The sequence below is a fragment of the Condylura cristata genome, unplaced genomic scaffold, assembly GCF_000260355.1.
Source record: "Condylura cristata isolate star-nosed mole 26May11 unplaced genomic scaffold, ConCri1.0 scaffold00018, whole genome shotgun sequence".
NCBI classification, from domain to species: Eukaryota; Metazoa; Chordata; class Mammalia; order Eulipotyphla; family Talpidae; genus Condylura; species Condylura cristata.
The window spans coordinates 12,742,709-12,767,842 of NW_004567119.1; the positions used below are offsets into that span (position 1 = coordinate 12,742,709).

General features: G+C 41.3%; 1 protein-coding gene across 1 annotated transcript in view; it reads right to left on the reverse strand.

The window, feature by feature from the left end:
• Positions 1-25,134, reverse strand: part of DCHS2 (dachsous cadherin-related 2) — a 167,105-nt gene that overhangs the window by 27,295 nt on the left and 114,676 nt on the right. Inside the window, exons 9-14 of the mRNA XM_004685207.2 lie at positions 23,395-24,238; positions 21,242-21,481; positions 14,966-15,100; positions 14,447-14,656; positions 10,669-11,526; positions 1,223-1,336 (exon numbers count right to left, since the gene is read on the reverse strand). Coding sequence (XP_004685264.1) covers positions 1,223-1,336; positions 10,669-11,526; positions 14,447-14,656; positions 14,966-15,100; positions 21,242-21,481; positions 23,395-24,238 — 2,401 coding nt within the window. The remainder of the gene's footprint in view (positions 1-1,222; positions 1,337-10,668; positions 11,527-14,446; positions 14,657-14,965; positions 15,101-21,241; positions 21,482-23,394; positions 24,239-25,134) is intronic.

Genomic DNA, 25,134 nt, shown 5'->3' on the forward strand with positions numbered 1-25,134 from the left:
AAAAAAAAAAAGAATGGTTATCAAAAACAGCAGCAAAGAAGCAGATAAATACATTTTAAAATACTAATAACGCATAATTTGAAGGAAATAAATTGTGCTCAATAAAAACTAAAACTGTTCTTGTTGGATTGAAAAAAGTTGTTTGGAGATAAGGAATTCTATGCCTCATATAGTATTCAGAAGCAGGGTATTGATTAATATTAGACTTTAGGTATAGCTTCTGACACATATAATTAAAGTCTAATATTAATCAATACCCTGCTTCTTTCCCCAAACCCTCTTCCTCAGACACCTTGACCGCTAGAAATTAAGGCTTGACGACACTCAGCAATGGCCCTCTTGCCGGTTACCTGCTTCCTATACCACCCCCTTGTCCACACAGTGCGGAGAGACACAGAGACAGCCAGCAGCCGGCCTCAGAGAGGCTGCTGACCCCAGGTTGTATGGCCCAAAATGTCCTAACACTACTCTAGATGAAAAGATATTTGCTTAAGAAATTGCCCCTCATAATTCTCCCCATGAGCCCGTATACAGATTAAATAAGGCAGTTTTATGGTAATACAGAAATTATTAAAAACATTCTTCTTGAGGTTTGACAACGAGGCAGTAGATATGTATCTACTACATAGTTGTTAGTCAAAAAAGTATGTTTTAAATAATCAATTGGTATTCATTTAAAACACAATCATGGTCTTATTAAAGCTAAATTTAATACATGCTGTATTTGGAACTAATTTCTTTACCACCACACAGAAACCTTTCCAGCTGTCCTTTTTTGTTGCATTGTTGACATTCAGTGGCGAATTAGGGGAATCTCTGATGAAAATTTCCTAAGGCTAGACATGTGTGCTTATTTATAATTCAAATTCAGTATCAGTGATCTGTGATCTCCCTCCTCTATCTCCAGTTCTCTGAAATAGTTGGATAAGTTATAAGTAAGAATCTATTTATCTTCAAAAGCATTAAGAGGCAGGTGAGTACTGTCTAATCTGGAAATGTGGAGGGCAGACATCTTTCTCAGCAAGCGCATTTGAGCAAACGGTTCTTGATTTCCTACCATTTCTCATTGGCTACCATAAAAAAAAAATCTTTCTTATCTACCTTTTAAATTATTTACCACTAACAATTTATATCTTTCAAATTTTGAGTTTCCTTTTCAGAAATATTTCTTACATTGAACGGAAAAAAGGAATGACGCTGTTCTATGCTAGAGAAGGGTTACCTGATTTGGAGCACAGAGAAAAAACTCCATCTTCATTTCCACTCAAAATGGAGTAGGTAATGCTGTCTTTGCTTGAGTCAGGAACAATAGCACTTACAGTCACAATAGAAGTACCTGTAAAAATTAGGTTAAAAAAAGTTAGGAAAATAAAAACCAGGGAAGAACAAGTGCAAACACTAGTAATTTATTATCTTCCTATTATACCCTGGCTTAGTCATTCATTCAATGATTTCTTAGTACTACATGTCTCCCACTGTCTTCAAGAAGCCAGAGTCTACGGTAGGCACTCGGGATTTAGTGACCAACGACATAGGGGAGATCTCTGGTCTCATGCTGGTTATTAGCTGATTGGAGGAAATGGACAATACAACATTAACAAACACGTAATTATGATAGATTTTAGATGTGCTAAGTTCCCTGGGAAGGATGAAACAAGATTATATGATGAAAAACACTTCTTAGGCTCTCCCTGGTGGCGCAACCGGTTAAAGCACCACAGTATGAAGCTCTCAGAAGCCACAGCAGTATGAGTTCGATCCCCGGCCAGGGAGGTGACCCACGTGGTGCAGCAGACCTCTCCTGACCCACCCGCTGCTCCCCTCAGCAGTGTACATCATCGGTCTGCCTGTTCTGCTCCCCACTCTGTCTCTGGTGAATCCTCTGACCGCCCCTGCACCTCTGGCCTGTACCCCAGTTCTGGAAGCACAAATAAATAAATCTTTTTTTAAAATTGCCATCAGTCAAGCCAGAAAATAATCTAAAATGGGGGTCTAACATGAGGGGGCAGGAATATAAACATAAATCTTCCCTCAACCAGTTACCAGTATAGCTGAAAGCACCCAAGTAGAAATTAACTGATGTTTTAACTATATCATAATGATTCATTTAAAAACTGTTAAGATAGGGCAAGAGTAGTTAAAGTATACCTTGAAGAAAGGCACAGTGACTGTGATAGGCACAGGAATTAGAGAGGAAGACGGGAAATACATTAGGTTACAGGGAAAGACTGATTTCCAGCATGAAAAAGGTTCGCAATGACTGGTGAGTGCAGCACAGCCTGGCGGAATTAGAACTAGGGTTCCACTGGAAGGGTTTCCAGGATCTGTTTGGGTCTCTGGAGAGCATTCTGTTGCCGTTGTTTGTAATGGCTCGTGTCTCTTGTCTTTATTCTCTGCTTTTATATGCACTGGGAATGCACACCTTCATGTGGCTTGCTTTGCTGTGGTGTTCACTTGATTTCAAGGTCTGGGACCAATGCCACACCTCTGAGGGGCACCTGTGTTTGGAATCAGTCTGTTTCTATACTTGACTTCGAATCTGCCTTTCAAATTTCATACACATACAAACCACCTTGCAGCTGTCTCCTTTTATCTGATTTTTTTTTTTTTAAATCAAGCTGGTATTAATAGTTTGTGTCTTTAAGGAAGGGACAGAGCAAAGCCAGGGAGGGTCATGGAAGCATTTTAGCCTGAGACTACAAAACTATTTCTCTGCCTACAGGACCTTCTACACCAACAGTGACTTTTTTAAAAAAATCACTTCATGCAATAGGACTACATCTGATATAGGAGGTGCAGTAATTAAAAATAAACAGCACCCACCCAAGATGTCTGTGGGGTCTGCTCTACAGAGGACCAGCTTAAGACCCCTGTAGAGGTTATGAAGAAAATAATCCCTAAGCCAAGTCAAGAGGTGAAAGAAACATTATGCTTAATATAAACTATGACAAACTATGGTTTGAGAGAAATCATTTATTGGGATTTCTAAATAGTTTCTCCTTTCAAGTCAGTTATGAAGTCATTTAATGTTGGAGGAGAGGATTCTAAATCATCACAGTGGCATCAACTTACTACACATGTCTCAAATGCTTTCCTATTGCGTTATCTGATGCTTATTTTACTGCATCACAGGAGACACATTAGTATAAAAATGTCTAACATTTTCAGTAAGAATATGATAATGTAGGATAATCTGTGTTATCTCCAGTCTCAATCACAGTCCTGTGCTTCTTGATAACACTTTATATTTTAAACATGGGAAGTTCTATTTCATCTGGCTTGTCCTATATTCTTAAGAAGGGCAGTAAGAAGAGAAACACTTCTATGGGCGAGGCACCAGTCACGCTCACAGCCTTTTCTTCATGGGTTAGAAGGCTTATTAAATGCCCAATTACAAAAGAAAACATGGAGACGGCTTGCACATAAAAGAACAAAAATGAATACAGAACTGCATATAAGAAACACATATGGTCTTTCTCGTAAATGGACAATCCTAGTTTTATTACAAATAAAATGCTCCTATCAAATGAAATTGTAGTGCATAAAGAATTTCATACAATGAAAATGCTTCTGTATTTTACTAGATGCGAAAGTCAGTAAGGAGTTGCTTATACTGATATTGTTCTTCCTCTTATGAAATGTAAAGGCTGAGGCTGCTTGAAAAGAAGAGAAAATAATGAAGGGGACTTGAATTCTTCTAGCTTGTGATTTACTATGCAAGGAAAAAAATCAACACAGTAAAAAGGTAACCAATAAAATGAGAAGAGATATTTGCAAACCATATATCTGGTAAGGGATTAATCTTCAAAGTATAGAAGGTGCTTCTACAATTTGATAAGAAAAAACAAACCAAAAAATCCAACAATTAAAACATGAACAAAGAACTTGAATAGGAGTTTCCCCAAAGAGGATATACAAATGGCCAACAGGAAGCAAAACTATGCCCAGAATCACTAATCATCAGGGAAATACCATAAAAACACAAAAAGATACAACCTTATGCTAGTAAGAATGGCCGCTATCCAAGTAACAGAAAAGAACAAGTGTTGGTGAGGACATGGAGAAATTTGAATCAACATCGGCACCTGTTGATGGAAATATTAATTGATGTAGCCACTATGGAACACAGTATGGAAATTCCTCTAAAATTTAAAATTAGAATGACTATGGGACCTGGTAATTTCATTCTAGGTATATATTCAAAAAAGTGAAAAGAGGATCTCAAATAGATATTTCATTATGTCTTCATCTATTTATACCCATCTACATGTAAAACACCTATCACACAGACACACTCAAAATGGAGTATTATTCAGCCTTAAAATTGAAGACTGCACTGTGATGAAACAACATGAATTAACCTTGAGGACACTGTGAACACGCCAGTCATCAGATTGTACATGACTCCAATTCTAGAAGTTATCGAAATTAGTCAAACCTTTAGAAGTAGGAAGTAAAATGGTGGTTGCGAGGAACTCAGGGTCGGGGGGGGCAGAGGAGGAAGTCTTGTTCAAGGAGTCTAGAGTTTTGGTTTTGTAAGATGAAAAAGTTCTTAAAATTCACTGCATAAAGACATTGAGTCCTGAAAAATGGTTAAGACGGTACATTTTACGATTTTTTTGCAACAATATAAAAGAGAAGTATAAATTTTCTCTTCCACTTCCCATCATCAGAAATGACTGAATACATGTTACTAGAGCATTTCAAAAGTTCACCACTGGGATGAGATAAAGCTGGAAAATGTATGCGAAATGAATAAAGTTCCAAAATGTTTGAACAGATGAAACACGCTTTCAAATGTAAATGGTGTGCAATCTTAAACACGTTTACTTTTGAAAACACCTAAGGAAATAATAGAGGAAACCATAAAAAGGGCTTACTGACTTTTTATGAGTTTTAGTAAGAGGGAAGAAAACTAATATAGAATTAGTACATACAATGAGAAGCAAACAAAATGAACTCTGTTTTTAATGGGATTACAGACTTTAGAGGGCAATTTTTCTTAAAAAGGAATGATTATATATAAATAGCTGCACTTAGTCATTTAAAAAATATATTCATGACAACTCAGAGGAAAGGCAGGTGCTCAAAACTTCCTGGATGGGCCCTCCCTGGTGGCGCAACAGGTTAGGACACAGCACTGCAAGCTAGCTCCAGCTCCTTCAGTGCGAGCTTGGTCCCCACCCCAGAGGTGACCCACATGGCCCAGCAGACCTCTCCTGTCTCGCCTGCTGCTCCCCTCAGCAGTGTATTTCATCAGTCGGCCTGTTCTGCTCCCCACTCTGTCTCTGGTGAAGCCTCTCACCGCCCCTGCACCTCTGGCCTGTACCCCAGTTCTGTATGCCCAAATCCTACTGCTTCTGTAATTTTGCGATTTATAGAGGACCACATTGAAAACAGACCTGAGTGTCCAGGGTTGCCTCAGTGCTGAATCGCATTACGGAGCTTGCCTGGGGGGCCTGAGGCTGCCCATCCCCCCTCCCTGCCCATCCCCAGGCTGATATCAGACTTCAGATCCCCTGCATCTCCTGGTCCTGCTCTTACTTTCCTTTCTGGAACCCCGAGGCAGCCAGAATCCAGCACCTGTGTGTGTCCTGAAAGGAAGGCTGCCCCAATTTTTCTAAGTGAGTGATCTCAGTTTTCATTATGAGAGGCACATTATTTCAATAAACAAATTTCTAAAAGCCATCTTAACACAAATATTTCACTTAGGTTAAAAGAAATGGCTTTTGTTTTTAGTTGCCACATATTGAGTACCATAATCTACCACCCCAGGAATTCCACATCGGTGTCTGAGAGGCTTTCTGAGGAGACTGAAAATAATCAAACTCGGGATCAATGTCCACAAAAGACATTAAAAGCACAAACTGAAGAAAGGGAATTCACTCCCTGTCATTAAATACAAAAGAAAATTCTCTGTAAACTTTAAGCTATATAAATCACAATGTCTAAACCTATTCCAGTATCTAAAAACAAAACAAAATATGCTCTGAATACCAAGGTTCTTCAGGTTGTTTTCACATTCCTTTCTCTCCCTTCACGGAAGCTTCATGAATATTGGGCTGAATTTTAGTCTCATTATTCACTCTGCATCTCATTAAACATCAGTTTGTGAAGTAAAATTGTTGTGAATGAATTCTCTCCACAGTCCCCATCCCTCCCTCAGGTTGCTGAATTCCGTGAGGCTACATACAAGTCCTGTCACTGACTTCAGAGTTTGTGTTAGATCTGGGCTCTTGGTCTCTCCAAATCCTGACCACTCTCAATAGAGGAAACTTACATGCCACAGAACTTTCTCTCCACCCTCTCCCAGCCCCGTATGCTGATCATGTCATGTTCTGATTGATCCTTTATTTTTGAAGTGTGAGGTTGATTTTCTGACACGCCTTCCTCTCTGTCATGTTATTATCTCCTGATACCAACATGGCTGCCTGGGGCCATGTGAGGTGACGCTTCCCTTTCCACTGAGGAGTGCTGAAGGCTCTCACCCTACTCTGAGTAGCTTGCAGCCCTCAATTCTCCCCTGTGGACAGACTCCTGACAAAGCTGTCAGTCACCTTTCAGTGTGTTTCTGAGCTAACCTCTGCTGGGAATTAGACATGGCTGACCACACCTTGCTTTCTTGGCTGTGCTATGCATCCAGTACCATCCTCTCAGGGTGCCCAGGGATGAGGGGAGAGCACAAGGGTCTGTGGTGGAGCACTATGGGTGTTTGGGTGGTCAAAGAGCTACCAACTTCCTCCCACCTGAGGGGGGTAATATTATACTGTCAAAATACTAGCACGAGTATAAAACACTGGCATTTCATTAAAAATAAAATCTAAAATTAATTTGCCTTTTGGAGACTATGATATGACCTTTAAGTCTCTGTTGAGTTTATGCTCCAGGCAAAGCTTTGGCCAACTTGAAATGTCAGCCAATATTTTACACATCTCCTCACCACGTTCACAAGGGCTTTGGAGATGCTGCTGACCTAGGTGTCAGCTCATCAAATTCAATTGTCTCCTTAGCTGCTATCTTTTTGTCTCTCTTTCTCTTCCCATTATACACTGCAGCTACTTCTTTACTCTTAGCTTGGACTTGATGCCCTTCACATATGCCAGAGTGACTCTCCAAGATAAGGCCCAGTTGCTTCAGGTCTCTTGAAATGCACTTACCTAGACACTTCTGGACACCATATGCTTTGTGACTGCCAGAAGTACTGCCAGCCTTCCATATGTGCAAGATTTAACAAAATGATTTAGGGATATTAAGTTCTATTGAAAAGATAACAAACAGGGCCCTCCCTGGTGGCCCAAAGGCTTAATGCGCAGCACTATGGAACTACTGCAGCTGCTGCAGTACAAGTTCAATCCCTGGCCAGGGATGTGACCCACAGATTGTGGCAGACCTCTCCTGACCCATCTGCTGCTCCCCTCAGCAGTGTATTTCAGTACATCTGCCTGCTCTGCTCCCCACTCTGTCTCTGGTGATTCCTCCCCCCACCCCACCCTGCACCTCTGGCCTATACCCAGTTCTGGATGCATACATAAATAAAGCCTTAAAAAAGTAACAGTCAAACTTAATGAAGTCTAAGAAGGACAACCCTGATGGTCCTGCAAAGAAAACATGAAGAAACACGAAAGCGGGACTAAGGTGTCCCCTCCATTCATCCCTTTGCTTTTCTATCAGGATCTTACATAGGGGAACCCGTCAGAGACAAGGGAGCGACTCGGTCTTCACTGTCACCTGCTCCACCTTTCCCTCAGACCAGGTTATTCGCAATGATATTGATTCACCCCAGCTACGATGGCTGGAAGTGGGTGGGAGGTGGACAGACATGAGGAAACACTGCATGAGGGTTCAGGACGGGCTGAATCTAGTCACCCCGCCCCCCAACGATGGCTGCACCTTATTAACAGTGAGCCGGTGGGGGGCAAACCGGAGGCAGAGCACAATGAAGCAGGCGCTGACTTCCTTCCCGTGGCAGCTGTGTTAGTGTTAAGACTACCTCATTTCTTAATTTAACCTCAAATGTGACTACACCGACTCATCCACAATGATTTCAGATCATTGGGTGCCTCAGTAGTCACTTTACTGAGGTTTATTTCTGCCAACAGATTGATCTTGGATCCAGTGAGGAAGGATATCCTACCAACTAGGAAATGCCTCAGTCACTTAATCTTTAAAAATTTCACTTACTTATGTGGAAAATTGCGATGACACTGTTGACTTTCACACTTACTATCTGTGCCTCTGGAGAGCTGATATTGGAAGTGAATGTTCATCAGCAGTGGTTGCAACCCCTATTCTGTGAAGGGTGAAAGAGTGAAGTGGAGATGGGAAGGGATTTGAATAAAAGCTTGCGTTCTCCCGACGGTGTCCAATGCCCAGGATCTGGTGTTAACCCTCGGACCTCGTTTCCAGTGACTCTCTCTTGCCCACGCTGCCTCACACAGCTCTTTGTGGTTCTCTGAGCAAACAAGTTATTTCCCACTTGCTCTTCCAGTTTTCTTCTTTTTGAAAACGCTGCTCCTACACCCAGGGCGACCCCTTCTTTTTAAGCCTTTGAATCATTTGCTCAACAATTCCTGCCTTTTTCTGGTAACTCAGGCTGTGGTCCTGAGGCTCTAAATCATATATAGTGTTGTAAACCAATACTATAAAAAATAAATGAAATTGCAATGTGCCCCTCCTCCAACTCCTTTATACTGCTCTGCTTTTTCTTTATTCAACAGTTTATACCACCACTTTCCAGTTATTCTGTTCATTTGAGTTGTCTCTTCCCCAAGTGAATGAAACCTTCAAGGGACAAGTATCTTAGTATCTTGTTTTTAGGTCACGAATATGTATCCCATCTGAAAGGTACCTGGCACAAAATACTTAATAAAAAGAGTGAATAAAAGATCTGCAGATTAACAGATTAGGGCGGTGAAGAGTCCTGGAGGGCAGATTGAATTTACCGACAGACCTAAAGGAGGCAGATCTGGGTTCAACATACAAATCACCTGGTGGTTGCTTGGTGATTGCTAAAAGAATCACGTGCAGAGCTTGTTAAACAACACGTTTACTTGTTACGCTGCTTGTAAAAACAACAGCCCCCAGGCCTCAGGCCTAACACCGAACAAAGTCCTAGGTCACTACACACCCAGGCCAAAATATTCAGATCACCAGGTGCTAGGGGTGTTTAGGGAGCAATGTGTAGATTTGCAACTAGAGATAAGGCTGGTTCATGATTCTATGATTTCATCAGATTGATTTCAAAATTAATTAACATATTGCATTTTGTGCTATGTTATTCAGAGAGCATGGGCACTTTCCATCTGGCTTTGCTCTGGAGTTAGATACATATTCTTCAGAGGAGAAGCAAAATAGCTGTAAAGAGTAGCTTGTAGTTTTAACATCTAATGCTTATGTGGAAGTCTCATTACACATAAAAACAGAGGTTAGACATTTCTGGCATTTTTGGAGTCATCATCATTTAATTTAATAAAGAGAACTGCAATTTACTCTCAATGTTTAGAATCAAGAAAGTAACCTATGGCATAATCATAATTCAAAGTAAGCTATGATTCAAAAGAGGGTCAAGGTCAGGTTAATAATCTGCAACTGAGAAAAAGCCTAATTTAATATTCAGTATTAAATTGAATTTTTTTTATAGAGCAGGCAGTATAAAATGGATAACAAAAATAATTTCACCACGCAATGAAGACATCGCTTTCATAAAAATGCAAGTTGCTTTTTAAGTATCGAAGCCAAATCATGATAAAAGGACAAATCAAAACCAAACAAAAACACAAGCACAAAGGACACAGCACACACAGGACCGTGGACAGCCAGCGGCTCCTCTCCCTCACCCTCGAGCCCATTTGCTTTGCCCTTGGGCTGGTTGAAAGAACCTGAAAGTTCATTTCATTTCTCTACTCTCTATTTAGATATAATTACCTGGCTTAAATTTCTTTCAATTCACAACTAACTACAAAGAAATCTTTGTGTGTGTGTGTGTGTGTGTGTGTGTGTGTGTACACATTGTGTGTGTGTGTACTTATATAGTTATATATAAATATATATACATATGTTTGCTTCTGGGTAAAAAGATACCATTATGACATAAATTTGGGTAGGGAAAGAGCTGAAAAATTCAGCACTGTGAAGAAACAGCAATGACAATAGTAATTACTACTAGTGTTATCGCAGTTCCTATTGCCATATGCTCGCTTCATGCTACCATGCCTCCAAGGGACTAACTCACTCAGCCCTCAGAATAATGAGGCACATTCTTAATTTGCAGAGGAGAAACCAAGGAAACAGCGGCAGTTGGGATGTGAACCCAGGAGAGCCCAAGCTCGAAAACACAAGAAGCTGCATCTTCCATTACACTTCCTAGAAAGTGCACAGTCAGTGACGACCCACCTACATCTAGACGAAAAGGCTTATTTTGAGTTTGTAAACATGAAAGAACTAAAACTCCAAAGGCTCTAAGAACGGATCTTCCAGTGTTTTATTATTACTTTTTGTGTATTTAATAGTGTATATTCTCGAATAATGTACTTTGAAGGAAATTTAACACAAGGATTGACTGGTCTTGAAATGTTCTAGTTGAATCTACAAGAGCACGCTTGCCCAGCTTATTAAAAATGCTTATTTTTAAGCATTTTTCCAAAGAGGTCCACTCTACCAAATACTCACCTGCCTCGCAATTTTCAGTCACGATGCCTCTATACAAAGGGTGGCTGAAGGAAATCTGGACACCTTCTCCTTCCCCATGAACGACCAGGAGGCCGGAGGTGGTCCTAGCTGGGTCCCCTCGGTCCATAACTTCCAAAGGCAGCCAGATGGGAAAATATTCTGAAGATGGGTTTTGCCACAGTTGAATTTCTCCTGTGTATTTATCCAGAGAAAACATCGACTGGGGCCCAGCAAAACAGAACACAACAGTTCCATTGGGCCCCAGGTCCGGGTCACTGGCTCTCAGAACCGCCATGGTCTGGTTGGTAGGTGACTGGGGAGACAGGAAAATCTCAAAGGGGTTCTGTTCCCAAACTGGGTCATTGTCATTGACATCGGTGATGTGGACATCTACAAGGAGCGTGGTGCTTCTGGAGCCCTGGGCACTGTGGTCTCTGGCCCCCGCCCGGAAGGTGTACTGGGAGTGGGCTTCTCGGTCCAGGGTGCGGGCAGTTCTCAGGGTGCCCGTCACGGGGTGGAGTGTGAACGCACCAGAAGCCTCGTCCATCAGAAAATACTCGGTCTGCCCATTCAGGCCCTCGTCCTTGTCCACAGCAGTGAGCACCAGGACCATGGTGCCCACGTGAGCATCTTCCCGCACCCGGGACTGGTAACGAAGCGTGGGGAAAGCCGGGCTATGGTCGTTGTCGTCGACAACTCGGATGTTCAGCTGCACCATGGAGCTCCGAGCTGGGGTCCCCAGGTCTTGACACAGCACAGCAAGGGTGAAAGTGCTGACCTGCTCCCGGTCCAGAGCCCGAGTGGTCGAGAGCTCTCCTGATGTTTCGTTGATAGCAAAGAATTCCGCTGTGTTGCCCCCTAAGGAAAAAGGCAACTTTAACATTCATGTGAATTGAAAACATACACGTCCTTGAGGCCTCCCTGGTGGCGCAGAGGTTAAGTTTTAGCACTATGAAGCTATCAGCAGTCACTGCAGCATGGGTTCAATCCCCGACCAGGGAGCTGACCCACATGGCCAGCCAAACTCTCCTGTCTCCTGGCAGCGTATTTCATGGATCTGCCTGTTCTGCTCCCCACTCTGTCTCTGGTGAATCCACTCACCCCTCCCACCTCTGGCCTGTACCCCAATTCTTATATGCATAAATAAGTAAATCTTAAGCAAACAAAAAAAGGACACATACATGTCCCATGTTTGCATTATATCTGTCCAGCGCTTCATTCAGCAACAAATCTTTACTTCCTGGTTAGATCATCTAGCATTTTTGTTAAGTACTAGGGACATAACCATGAACAGGATAAAATCCGTGCTCCGGTGAAATGTCTATCATTGTGAGGCAACAAAAATCACACAATTCAATATATATCTCAGTTCCATCAATAATGAGAGCCTCGGCCAGAGGCTGTGTGCATCGACACAATAATCACACACTATTATAATCACACACTATTACTTTAAGGAGATTAAATTGTGTATGCTATTTGAAATAAACCAACAGGAGACAGGGATAAGAAACAGGCTATAATGTCCATTTTTATATACTCATCAGAGATGGACAGTCACACAGCCCTGGAAAGCCATGTGGGTCTTGCCGCAGCTAGAAGATTCTGGCACTGGGCCCACAGGTGCTTGAGGCTCAGAATGGGCAGAGGTGCTGAGGGAAGGCGAAGAGACACAGGGCCTGGCTTGTCACCAGCAAGAAGACAGGGGCTGGCGAGGCTACTTTTTGAAAAGATATTTTTTTGTTCTATTTGACACTTTTAAAAAGTGAGTACTAGCTTGTGATATCAATAGTTGTGATATGGTAGAACATTACCTTTAGAGCAAAAATTTGGAATTTCTAACTTAAAAAAGTACATGTTGGCGTAGACTCAGATTCCTAAACCTTGGAACCCCCATCATCTGCTCCATTGATTTTGATGCAATATTTGTTTTTAATCACATAAACTACAAAACCCAGCTTTGCAAAGAGACAAAGGTAATAAACCACACACTAATGTTGAAGCTGTGAGTTTCTTCCTGTTAATTCTCTCAGGTTAGTATCTCATAGATGTCAAATATCACTGTTTTCCCTCGAATTTTAAGCCCCCTATAAGCATCACTATGCATTTATAACCTGGGGTTCCTTGGTCCATAAAAAAAAAGTATGTGTTGGGGGTGCATGGTTTTCCAAGACTCTGTTAAATGACCTACTAAGGAGGATCACCAGGAGTGGCTGGAGGAGAACCCAGATGGTGACTTGTGTGGGGGTGGGGGGAGGGGGCACTTGGGACCTGCTGATGATGAGGTGCTGTTGGGGATCACGACCGGTCACCGAGGCTGTCGGAAAAATTATAGAGCAATTTGAAATGGGAGAGAAAAAGTAACAACTAGCAAACGTCCGGTCTGGCTTTGCCCTAGAGTGCCTTCCTCTGCTTTCCCACGCTGTAAAGCGATGAAAACTGATAATACTGCAACGATTCTCATGCACAGCAAGGCGAATGCGTCGTGCCTGCTGGGCTGGCTGCAGTTCTGCAGACAGACGTCATCTGCATTTCATAATTCCATGGTTCCTCCAGGCTTGTGCCTGTGGTTCTAGGAGATCTGCCGATGCCCATTTTAACATCTTTTTGGTTTGCTTATTAGTTAATGAGTTAAGTAAAAATCTTTTCAGTGACTCATGTTACAGTTGTATTTGTATGCCATTATTTTACTTTTAACAAAAGTCTTTTAATGGAACTTAGAACTACAAGGTGAATAAGAATGGGAAATACCGGGATCGCACTGGCAGCGAGGATAAGGACAGCAAGAAATGGCGGAGTAAGGGTGTGTCTGTGAGCACAGGCAAGAGAGAAGCACAGAAGACCAGGGAACTCTGAGCCAGGAGACCAGCGGCAGGGGGTGCGGAGGGTTTGGCCAGGAGGCAAGCGAGGCCTCTGGAGACAGTGGTTCTCTGAAGTCAGGGTGGAAGCAGCCATTTGCATGTCTGTAGAGTTTTAGGGTTCTGTTTTGCTCCTCCATGCCTCACAGGCCTCACTCACCCTCCACCACCCCTCCCCTGCCAGCCCCTTTTGCCTTCTCTTCCTTTTTCCCAGCCCCTCTGCTAACCAGCATGTTTCTACTAAGCCTTGGATTTATTTTTGCTGTGCTTTGCCATTATGTGTTTCTTGGTCGTTTATGTCCCACAGATAAGTGAAGCCCTCAGACACTGTCTTTCACTTTCTGGCTTTTTGAAATGAGCTGTGGCTCTCAGGCTGACCTGGCCAAGGCTAACCTCCTGCCTCCCATCCACAGGGTATCATAGCGCAGTCATCTTCGGGAGCAGAAGTCGCTAGAGATCCAGGCCTGAGAGGCAGGTTCGTAAGGTGAAGGGGTCCATGGGTATTCAGGCCCGGGCAGATTTGTCTCCTCATGTGTCATGGCTCTATTTTAGAAAGGCCTGAATAATAACTGCCAGTATTTATTATTAATAACTGCCTGTAGTTATTATTAATAATATAGGTGGTCATTTGAGAGAAACGCAAATAGGAAAAAACAAAACAAAACTGCCTCCTCCATCTGTCCATCCCATAGTATCAGCCTAGAAAGATTCACAAGTGTCACCGCAGGCACGCTTTTAAACCGCGTGGAAGACAGAGACAGCACGGGGAGCTTTGGGAAGGAGGCAGAGAGGACCCCACGCACCACTTCTTGCTGGGTATGTGTTTTGCAGACACTGCAGTTGGCCCCCAGTACAAAATAACCACACAGTGGTTGAACATTCAAGGGTACCCGGGAGATTTCAATCAAGAGAACACTCACCAGTGATGTGACACCTGACGACCCCATTGCTGCCAGCGTCCCTATCAGAAGCCAAGATGGTGTAGACAACCCCCGGCTCTTGGTTTTCCAGAAGCTCGATGTCATGACTGGGCAAAGCAATGTCTGGCGTGTGGTCATTTTCATCCTCCACAGAACAGAGAACTGTTGTGGTGCTGGACAGCGAAGGGGTGCCCCCATCTCGTACCAGCACTGCCGAGAGGTCGGAGAGGGGACTGGTTATTGTTGTTAATTCATACTTTAAAAATGCTGCCTTCATTAGACAGCACCAGACCAACTGGCCTGGCAGCAGAGAGCAGGATTATTTGCTTTAAAAGCATACTACTGAAATACAAAATTTCACAAATCTCCTGCTGTGATTTTAAATGTTTTAATATTTACACACATACATTTACATGTACTCATACACATACACATACATATACATGTGTGTGTTTACATCATTGTTCATTTTTGTACAATGTTTGATTTTCTTTAAAATGGAGACGAGGGATCCCTTACCTAGAAGAGTGAAGACTTCCTGAACTTCTCTGTCAAGTCTAGCGGTAGTTGTTACTTCTCCAGTGTCTGGACTTATCTGGAACAATCCAAATGAAGCACCTGGCATGATTTCAAACTGAAGCTTGGAATTGATTCCTTAAAGAAAGTACAAAGAAAAACTTAGCAAATACCCTTCCAGAACCTGCGATCCTTTTCCATTCTTTTCCCGATCAACATGTGAGGCCATAGAAGAAAAAGGCGAGACACTTCAAACAACCTTCAAATTAAGGTAACAAAAAAACCTCTTTGGCTGTTCCTGCTAAATAAAACCCTCATGGCTGAAATGCTTGATTTTCAAAAGTCTTATGAGACTTCCCCACAGTGAATGCTTAAGATTTTTTCCCTCCCATAAAAAATTTCTTATGAGTGTGCAACCCTCAACATATTCCTAATTATTCCTTCTAACACCCCCGATTGGGATTTAATGAGATAATTGTAAGCTTGCAGGGCACATGACAATATCTGTAGCCTGAACCTCTAGTTAAAGGCTTAGGTCAGCTGTGTGCTCTGTTCTCCAGTGCAGGAGCCCAGCACAGAGCGAAGCTTGCATGTAGACTTCCGCTGCATGTACTACTTAGTATTCAGTCTCCTATCCAGACTAAGAAACGTGGTACCATGTTTTTACACATTTTGAAAATAATTCTTCCTATATTTTCATGGTTTTATTTCTCCCCTGAGAAAAATATCACATTGTTTCCGTCAGTTTATCCCAAGCCAATAAAGGTTATTTACATTTTACACAAGTTCCTTTCAATCCTCCCATGTTGTTTTCCTAACTGAAAAGAATTTAGGTATAATATGTGGGCGTAGATGATATGACATAGAATCTAGGTATACAGAATAGATAAGTTATATATCTAGGAAATTAGTATGTAATACATTACATGATATATATGATGTCATATATATATACTTTAGTAAGTGTAGAATATATGACTTTATTCTTCAATAAAAGGTGAGATACTGCTCTTTGGTTTTAGCAAAAAAATAACTTCAACAACAAATTTTTATCTTGCTAGTCTTAAAAAATAAATTTTCATTCTTTTGTGGGGGATATAATATAGGAATGGGTGGTGAAAGAATAGAATAGAACACTGGTTTCATATAAGAATAAATCTTTATGTATCACCTGGAAAAGAAGGATATTTGGGATATTTGGCAGGCATTTTAGTGACCTTGAGAAAAGTCTAATAAGATAAGATCAATGACTTTGGGATGGAAAGGTCAAAAGTCACTAAAATATTTCATTCTCATTAGGTCTTAGGCATCTTATTACATTAATGCTCATTTAGTCGTCATAATGATTATTTTGATCTCATATGGTAATATGATCTTTTCTATAACAAAGACAATCCCTGAAAATTGTCCCTAACATGCTGTAAAGAACTCTAAAACTTAAGCTAGAGCATCACACATACACACACACACACACACACATTCACACAGACCTCAAGAGCTCGAGGACTTTCATAGACACAGGAAAAGACACCAGCTAGGGGCTCACCAACATTCTTTATAAGCTGCCCACAGGTACAGTCATCATCTGTATAGACTGATGCTGTGGATGATGGTACCACCGAGCCTGTGGACCACCTTTAAGCAACAGTCCACACCAACTTGTAAGGATTATCAGAAGTGATCTCCTGCAACCCAGCAGGAATAGAACGTATTCGTATGCATATAAACTCTTCCCCAACAGAAATACTGATCATCTCGGCATCCAACAGAACATCCCTTTGATATGTCACTTTGGTGACATCATTATAATATGTCTGAGAAGCAGGAAAACAAGTAACTTAGATGTCTAAATTAGACGGTCTTAGATCAGAAGTCAGCAGCCTGCAGCCCACCAGCCTAATCTAGCCATGCTTTCATAAAGTTTTATTGAGATATATTCACTCTCATTCTTTTATTATCTATTGCTGTGATCTCATGACCATGTCGGAATTGAGTAGCAAAGCCCTATAGCCCACAGAACCAAAGTATCGACTCTCTCACCCTTTATAGAGAACCAGAGTAGAGGATGGAGTGTGACAGGAACTGAGGATGGAGGGGAAACTGGAGCCACTTCCTAAAATGACTGATTTCTAAGCTTAACAAAAGGGACTTCACCAAGAATTCTCATTAGGGAGGGCTATTTTTTAAATGTATAAGGAAGATTACTTTTCGTATACTATCTTAACTGCACAAAGCCCGTGGAGTTCACACATTTCTACAGCAAAAACAGGATCATGCCTGTCCAAGTAAATGAATAATGAATTATGAAAAGTGAAGGCAACATAAAGCAGATTATTTCACAGATATTGCAGTTTCTTAGTTTACAGAGTTAAAAGTATTCCTAAATTCCAGGGCCCTGGGATGAATGTGAATGAAACAGACCCTGAGCCCACAGAAGTCTACAGTCCTGATGGCAGGTAGACAGGTAAAAAAGTATAACATTGTGTGTTAAATAACACCATAAATCAAAATATTAACGGTGCCATTCTCTGGGTAAGTGAGATTATGAGTGGTCCTTATTCTCTTCTTTTTGTTTCCTTGTTGTAGGTGTGGTTATAGTAAGAAGTACACAGGGGATTTACCTGGAGAGGGCCAACCTCTGCCTGAGGCAGCAGGGCAGGCGAGACACAGCTGAAGCGCTGCAGTCTGGGGTGGGGGTGGGGGGCTTCAAGTAGGCGCCGCTGGGACTTTTCTAGCAGTGTCCGCCGGCCGGAATGAGGACTTCACCTTTTGAAATGCCCAGTGGTCTGAACCATCGCTACACTCCTCTTTTAAGATTCTGATGCCAGCAAAATTTCTGTAATTGGGACCTACAGTTAGCAAGATTGTCTAGAGCATGAACCCGATGGCTCTCTTTACTCCGAGACTGGACTGAATCTGAAGCTGCAGGCACATGCTGTTGGTGAAAGGTTGGAAGTGCCAGCCCCTGGGAAGCTGCTAGTAACGTGCATCAACGCAGAGGAGTTAATGGGTGTTTTATCCGAGTAGCTATGAGGGGAGCACCTCTCCATTAAAAAGTGGCTGACAAGTAGCAGACAACAGATGAGCAATTATTATTATAAAATGTCATACATTCAGACATTTTAAGTGTCTTGACCCTTTTTCCTTTGGCATATGCACAAGTAAATCCCCTTCTGAAAGGAACAGAATGGTGTCCTTCAATGCCCAAGAACATAAAGTTGATAGCGCTCTTCCTAAACGGAATGCCAAAGATTATGCATTGCGAAGACGCAAGTATTTACTCTATTTTGTTAACACTAAAACACATTTAATTTCACATTTCTGAAGTTAGTGCATGTTACAATTAATGGTATGTCTTAGAGCCAGTGAAATGCTTCCCGGCAGTGTCCTCCTACTCCACGTGTTGGGTGAGGCTGACCTCCCATGAAAGACATTTTCTAGGAAGTCAGATGCAGAGTCTATGCAAGATAAATCTAGGCAGAGAAGACATATTTTTGTTTACTGCAGAGTAAGACCTCCTTGTATAATTAGATGCTTTTGCTCAGTCATCTGTTAAATTATTTTGGACCCACCACTTTTGAGCAAATCTACCAGCAGGAGTAAGTCCCCTCCCTGGTGAGACCCCATCCCCCAGGTACTGTGGGAGGGAGCTCGCAGAAGGCGGGTCTTTCCTCAGTAACAATGGGGCTCTTGTTGGTGACACCAAACACTGTGGCAGTTTTTATATCTTAGTTAAAATCTGGTAGTTGTTTTTCCCTTTTAATACAAGGGGAAAAAACTCCTGTAAGAGCTAGTGTGAGTCATACATCATAAACATTCAATGCTCTAATTCTCATGGGTTTTGAATGCCAAACACTGTAGGCTTACATCTTGAAAAACTGCATTGTAGAATGCTAGAAAACATATGTTAAGCTTTCTAGTATTAAGTAATGCTATAGTGTTTTTAAAAATACATACTATAAAGTAAACCATTCATAAATTCCAACATGATGCCAGTTATGTTAAAATCCTGGCTACGTCATTTAATGCTCATGCATAATTCTTTTTCATTGTTTTAACTCAACAAGTCAAACAAACAAACAAAACAGGATTGAGAGAAAGTATGTTCCAAAGCACATGCACACACACAAAATCACATGCATTTACATAACCACAGGAACAATAGTTCTTGGCTTCATTAAAAGCACAGCCATTTCCAGGAAACTAAAACTGTCTCCAAAACAGGTGATGGTATCTGTTAATGTGTGTTTCAAACATTCAGAAATGCAAAGTTAGAAAACAGACATTTTGCATCTAAATTCTCAAGATCTCGAGAACAAAGTTCTTGTAACTCAATTTAAGTAACAAATTGAAGACTCATCGTTCAAAACGAAAATAACATGAACTCCAGGCAATTTGACAGTAAAAATCAGAGCGCAAATGTAAGCTAATCATCGTTAATTGATGTCAGAGAAGAATGAGAGAATTTTTGTTCGCTTCAAACACTGAAGCAAAAGAAATCCCCTTTCTGTAGACTTTTACCAAACAAACAAACATCTAACAAAGTACAGTCAGGTCAAAGGGACGGAACACTTCGCACTGGGTAGCCGTTGATGATCTCAGGCCATCAGCGACAGCTCAGCTGGCTGGGGACTTCGGAGAGGCGTCTGGTGCCCCACTGGGCTGTTCCTGTCACACGGAGACCCTGTTAGGGCCTTGCTCAACTGGGGTTATCGTGAAACTCAAAGCTTACTCATAGTGCCCAGTATTCTCATCACCCTTAAAACTTTGCTGCCAGAACCGTGCTAACTAAATCAGCTAAGCGTGGGCCGGGCAAACAGCTGCGAGCAGTCCAGCCCTGCATCTTTGAGCTTAGTAAGAAAAACTTTGATCACACTGCCCCGCTCTGGTCAAAACAGAAAATTTGGTGATCCCTCGAAAAGAAAGTAGTTCGCACATGACAAACAATTCACGCAAAATGCAATTCATTTGTCCTTTTCAAAAGGACAAAGCATCTTAATGGTATATAGTTGTTTAAAAGTTTGAGGAAATCTACATTTTATGTCTTTGATGAACAACTTAGGAGAAAAATTATATTGTTGATGCCATTATTTTCATACACATTATTTTCATATACTTGAAAGAAAGGGACAAATATATTAATTATACAATTCCACTTGCTACTTAATTATGAATTTAAAATTTTCAAAAACTGGCTTATTAAACTATTAGTGTTCACTCAGCTGGGAAAAACTGGCTTATGTTATTAATGGCAAATACTTCATTGCAAGTTTTATAATTATTTTACTTAAAATAAAACAAGAATATTACAAGAGTTACTGATTTTTAAATGCCAAAAAGTCATAGTGACATTTAAAAGCAATTCCAAGAAACATATGGATTCCTAGATACAGTACCATTTTACGTTAAAATCAATTATCTGGACACAGTGGTTGACATTAATAATAATAGCAATGATGGGAGTTGATTGACCATTTATTGTGTCAGACATTGGCCTTAACTCTTTTCCTCTAACAGCTCATCCATAATCATAACATACATGCAAATTAGGTGTCAGCACTATATTCATTGTACAGATAAGCAAGTAGGAACAGAGAGGACTAATAACTCGTTCAAGGTCACACAGCCTAAGTAAGTGGTGGTTCCAGGAGTCAAACCCAGGCAACTTATATCATGTGATATAGAGAGAAATAGTCATTTCCCTTCTTGTATTCAATGCCCTACTACACAGCCAGTACCGTGTGAAACCATGACTCTTCTTCTGTTTATTACCAACACCAATCCAATAATTTGTATATTAATTAGAGGTCTATCACTCTAGTATAACCGATAAGGATCAAAGAAGCAAGTGCTATATAAAAAGTCACATCTGGCCCTCCCTGGTGGTGCAGCGGGTTAAAGCACAGCACTAAGAAGCTAAAGCCATTTCCCCATGAATTTGATCCCCGCCTGGCCTGGAGGTGACCACATGGCACATCAGACCTCTCCTGACCCGCCCGCTGCTCCCCTCAGCAGTCGGCCTATTCTACTCCCTACTCTGTTTCTGCTGAAGCCTCTCACTGCTCTTGCACTTCTGGCTTGTACCCCAGTTCTGTATGCAGAAATAAATCTTTAAAAAAAAGTCACATCTTTACATGTGTATGTTTCCCCTTGAATGTTAAAGAAATAGACATTTGCAAAAACAAGCACCTGCTCTAAAATTTTCTAGAGCATTACTAGTTTAAAGTAAGTCAATTTTTATTGAGCTTTGATGACCAAGTTTCTGTATTTTTACATTACCTGAATCTTTGTCCACAGCTTCAACTCTTACAACAAAGTCCCCAGGATTTTGGTTTTCTTTCACTGAAGCTTCATACAGCTGTTGCTTAAACACCGGCACCTCATCATTTACATCGAGAACGGAAATGGTCAAAGTCTGGGTTGAAGAAAGTGCTGGTGTGCCGCCATCCAGCGCCAGAAGGGTCAAAATGTGCTGAGATTTGATTTCATAGTCCAAAAGAAAAGCTGTAGTTAGTAGACCTGTGTGGAAAGAGAAGAAAACAACATGCAATAAATACTCTTTTGAGAAGTCATGCTTAACATGTCTAAATTATCTAACTTGATAACAATTCAGACGCTCTTTCGTTATATTGTACATCCAATTAAGCCAACTTTAAATATGCATAATGTCCAGAGTAAGGGTATGTTTAGTCAAAAAGTCTTCCTATTTGAGTTATAAGGATGAGTGAGAGTTCAGAAACAATTTTTCATATATCATTATCAAAGAATTACATCAAAGTGATTTGTCTACCCACATGTCCCTTCTTTTGAAAAAAAGCTAAGTTCTAACAGTGACCATCTTCATGTTAAATGACACTTCATTTTTAAAAGTTACAGTTGATCCAGTTCCAAACAAATGACTTTGGCACATTATTTAAGATATTTAATTTTCTTAAAGAGTAATGGTCTCTGGATACTTACTCTCAGCAAGCTACCTTACTTTATCAATAGAACTTAGCAAAGATTTGATAACTCAAGCAATAAACTTCCTGAATGTAATGCACCCCCATTCTGCAGCCATGTAAGCATAGAATACATACCAGCAGAGTGCTGCAAAGATTTGAACACATGTGGCTGTTCCATGGTTACAAAGTCACATTTTTTTTTTAAGGGATGGCTGTTTGCTTCCCTAACCCATGCTCACCCTACAAGAACTTACCTTCAAATAATTCAAAAGGTTTACTGATTCAGACTTTATAAGACAGTTTCCCAATAATTGCTTATCACTTTATACTTCACCTCTGAAGCCATTGAATGATTCACTATCACTTTTTTTATAAGAGCCTTGTGAAGGAACAGTCTCGTAGGAATGCATTCAGCAATTACCATTTTATGTCTCTGAAAAATATCTCAACTGAAACAGCCACTACAATGTTTAAGATTCATGATACCTGTGTTCCTGAGACACAATTCTAATTTTATCCACCCTCTTTAACAATCTGAAATAGACCTTCCCTAGCCATCTTGGAAAACATTTAAATATTGTTGAAATGGGTCCTTAGAGACCTCAGCTCTAACAGAAATCAGTGAATGGGTCTGGACTCTCTCTGTGTCAGTCGAGCTTTTAGGGGTTGCACACACAAGCCTCAGAATAGAACCATATGTCCAGGATTTAATAAATATTTTGATGAAATTTTCTAAGAGTATACAGCCAGACTATAACCATGCCATGACTTCTAAACCCTACACATTCGAACCCATTCCAAGTAATGCTCTTAGTAAAAACTGGGCCAAACAACATATATCTGAACTCTTCATACAGAAACTTTATATTTTAAAAAGAATGGTAAGGCAGTTCATCTTTTCAAGATCTTTTGAAAATCATAATGAGGGAAGTTCCTTTCCAATTTTACAAGAATGATACTCTCGACATAAAATCTTCCATCAAATCACATCACAACTTTTAGTAAAGGTTGGAAAGTGAAAGCAAGATAAGTGAAGTGAATTCCTGACACTGTCTACATGCTTCTGCTAGAAATACCACATTAGAATTGCAGTGAGGTCGGCGTCCCAATCAATCCATTGATTACAGATACATGTTTCTACCATCTTAAAGGTAAGTTTCCATACTAAAGTCTCTGAATAAAGCGGCTGATCAGTCATGCTCTGCTTTGCTTCGCTCCTGGCAATGTCTCCTCAATGGAGGGACAAAGAGAGATGGCAAAGACATTTGCTACTGACTGCTTATCTGAGGACGTGTGAGCTAGTCAACACTAACCAACAGGCCAACTTCAGGGGGCTCTCTGAGTAGAGCCTCTGAGCCTAGCACATAAACATAATGAACTGTACATGAATATCATTAAAGCATGTGCATCTTGAGCATTATCATTTCAACAGAGTTCTACGTGTCAGCAACGATCAGAAGCTTTCACTGTCAATGACATATCAGGTACCTGAGGACTCATCTAGCATAAAGGCCGTGTCTTCGTTTCCCGAGAGGATGCTGAATGTGACTCTTCCATTTCTTCCTTCATCTGGATCTTCAGCAGTTATGCGGTGTACCAAGGAGCCCACCGCGGCATCCTCGTTGATGTGGGCAACGGGGAGAGACACGAAAGTGGGGCTGTGGTCGTTTACATCCAAAATCACTACCTTTGCCATCAGCGATTTCACCCCCCGGTCTGTCACATTCACAGCCTGATCGGAAGCTGTTACCATCAGGAACACCGTGGAGACTTGCTCTCTGTCGAGGGGCGATGCTGTGACTAAAGTGCCAGAGGAGGGGTGGATGAGGAATGGGTTCGGCCCGGGGCGGTGGGCTTCAATGAAGTACTGTATGCGGCTGTTGAGAAAACTGCCATCACCGTCACGGGCATTGAAGACATGAACCTGTGTTCCTACGGGAACATTCTCTTCCACGCCTATCGCAATGAACTCATCTTGGAAGGATGGGGAATGGTCATTCTGATCTTCCACATCGATGCTAAGGAAGACCGTGCTGCTCAGGGCAGGGCTTCTGTTACTGTCTTCGGTCACCACCCTGAACAGATAATGAGATGCTATTTCATAATCAAGTTCCTTCAAAAGGAACAAGTCTCCCGTCATGTGGTCAATTTCAAAGTGACCGTCCCTATCCTCTTCAGCAATACTGAAATGCAGCTTCCCAGTGAGACGGCGTTGAAGATGATCAGGTGATTTTATCAAGCTTATAAGTTTTGCAGGCTTCAAGTTTTCTGGTATAACTACATGTTGAATATTCGGAGAAATGCCAGCTCCCCCCTTAGGTAGTGGTATCACCTGCAATAAGAATACAGAGAAACAGCTCACTTGGGGGAATAATTAACAGTTGAATCAACACATGCTATGATATTATTTTGGGATGTTTCCACTTGTGTGATTTACAATATGTTATTGGAGAAAACCATTTCTTTTCTTTATTAAAAAATCCAGTATGGGCCCTCCCTGGTGGCGCAACGGGTTAAAAACACAGCACTAAGAAGCTAAAGCCACTTCTGCATGAGTTCGATTCCCGCCTGCCCCGGAGGTGACCACATGGCGCGGCAGACCTCTCCTGACCCGCCCACTGCTCCCCTCAGCAGTGTACTTCATAGATCTGTCTGTTCTGCTCCCCACTCTGTCTCTGGTGAAGCCTCTCACCGCCCCTGAGCCTCTGGCCTGTACCCCAGTTCTGTATACACAAATAAATAAATCTTTAAAAAAAAAAATCCAGTACGTCTCTGAAGATTGGCCATTGCATAGTATCTAGGAGATTAAAACAAATAAAATAAAACCTACAGAATGCACTAATTTCCCATTTGCTGTAATGTATGAAATAGAGTTTTGTGAGGCCATCCTGTAACTGTAGCTTGTTGAGTCACCAGTGAGGATGTAGGATAGTTAGTTCTCCAAATGAGTCTTAATCCTGGAAGATGAATATATCCATAAAGACAACATCTGAGTCTCATGTGTCTCTGTTTACCTGCAACCAGACACTAGAGGTATTAAAATACTGAATTTTCTCCTAACCCTCAGATCCTTAATCAATAGGAATATAATTTTGAAGTAGAATTCTGTAGATGATGTAATCTTGATTATTATACTGATATTAATTTACTGATTATCATGTCCACGAGCAACGAAATCCAGATTTACATAATCATCTGATTTTTGACTGATTGATGCAATTTTGTCCC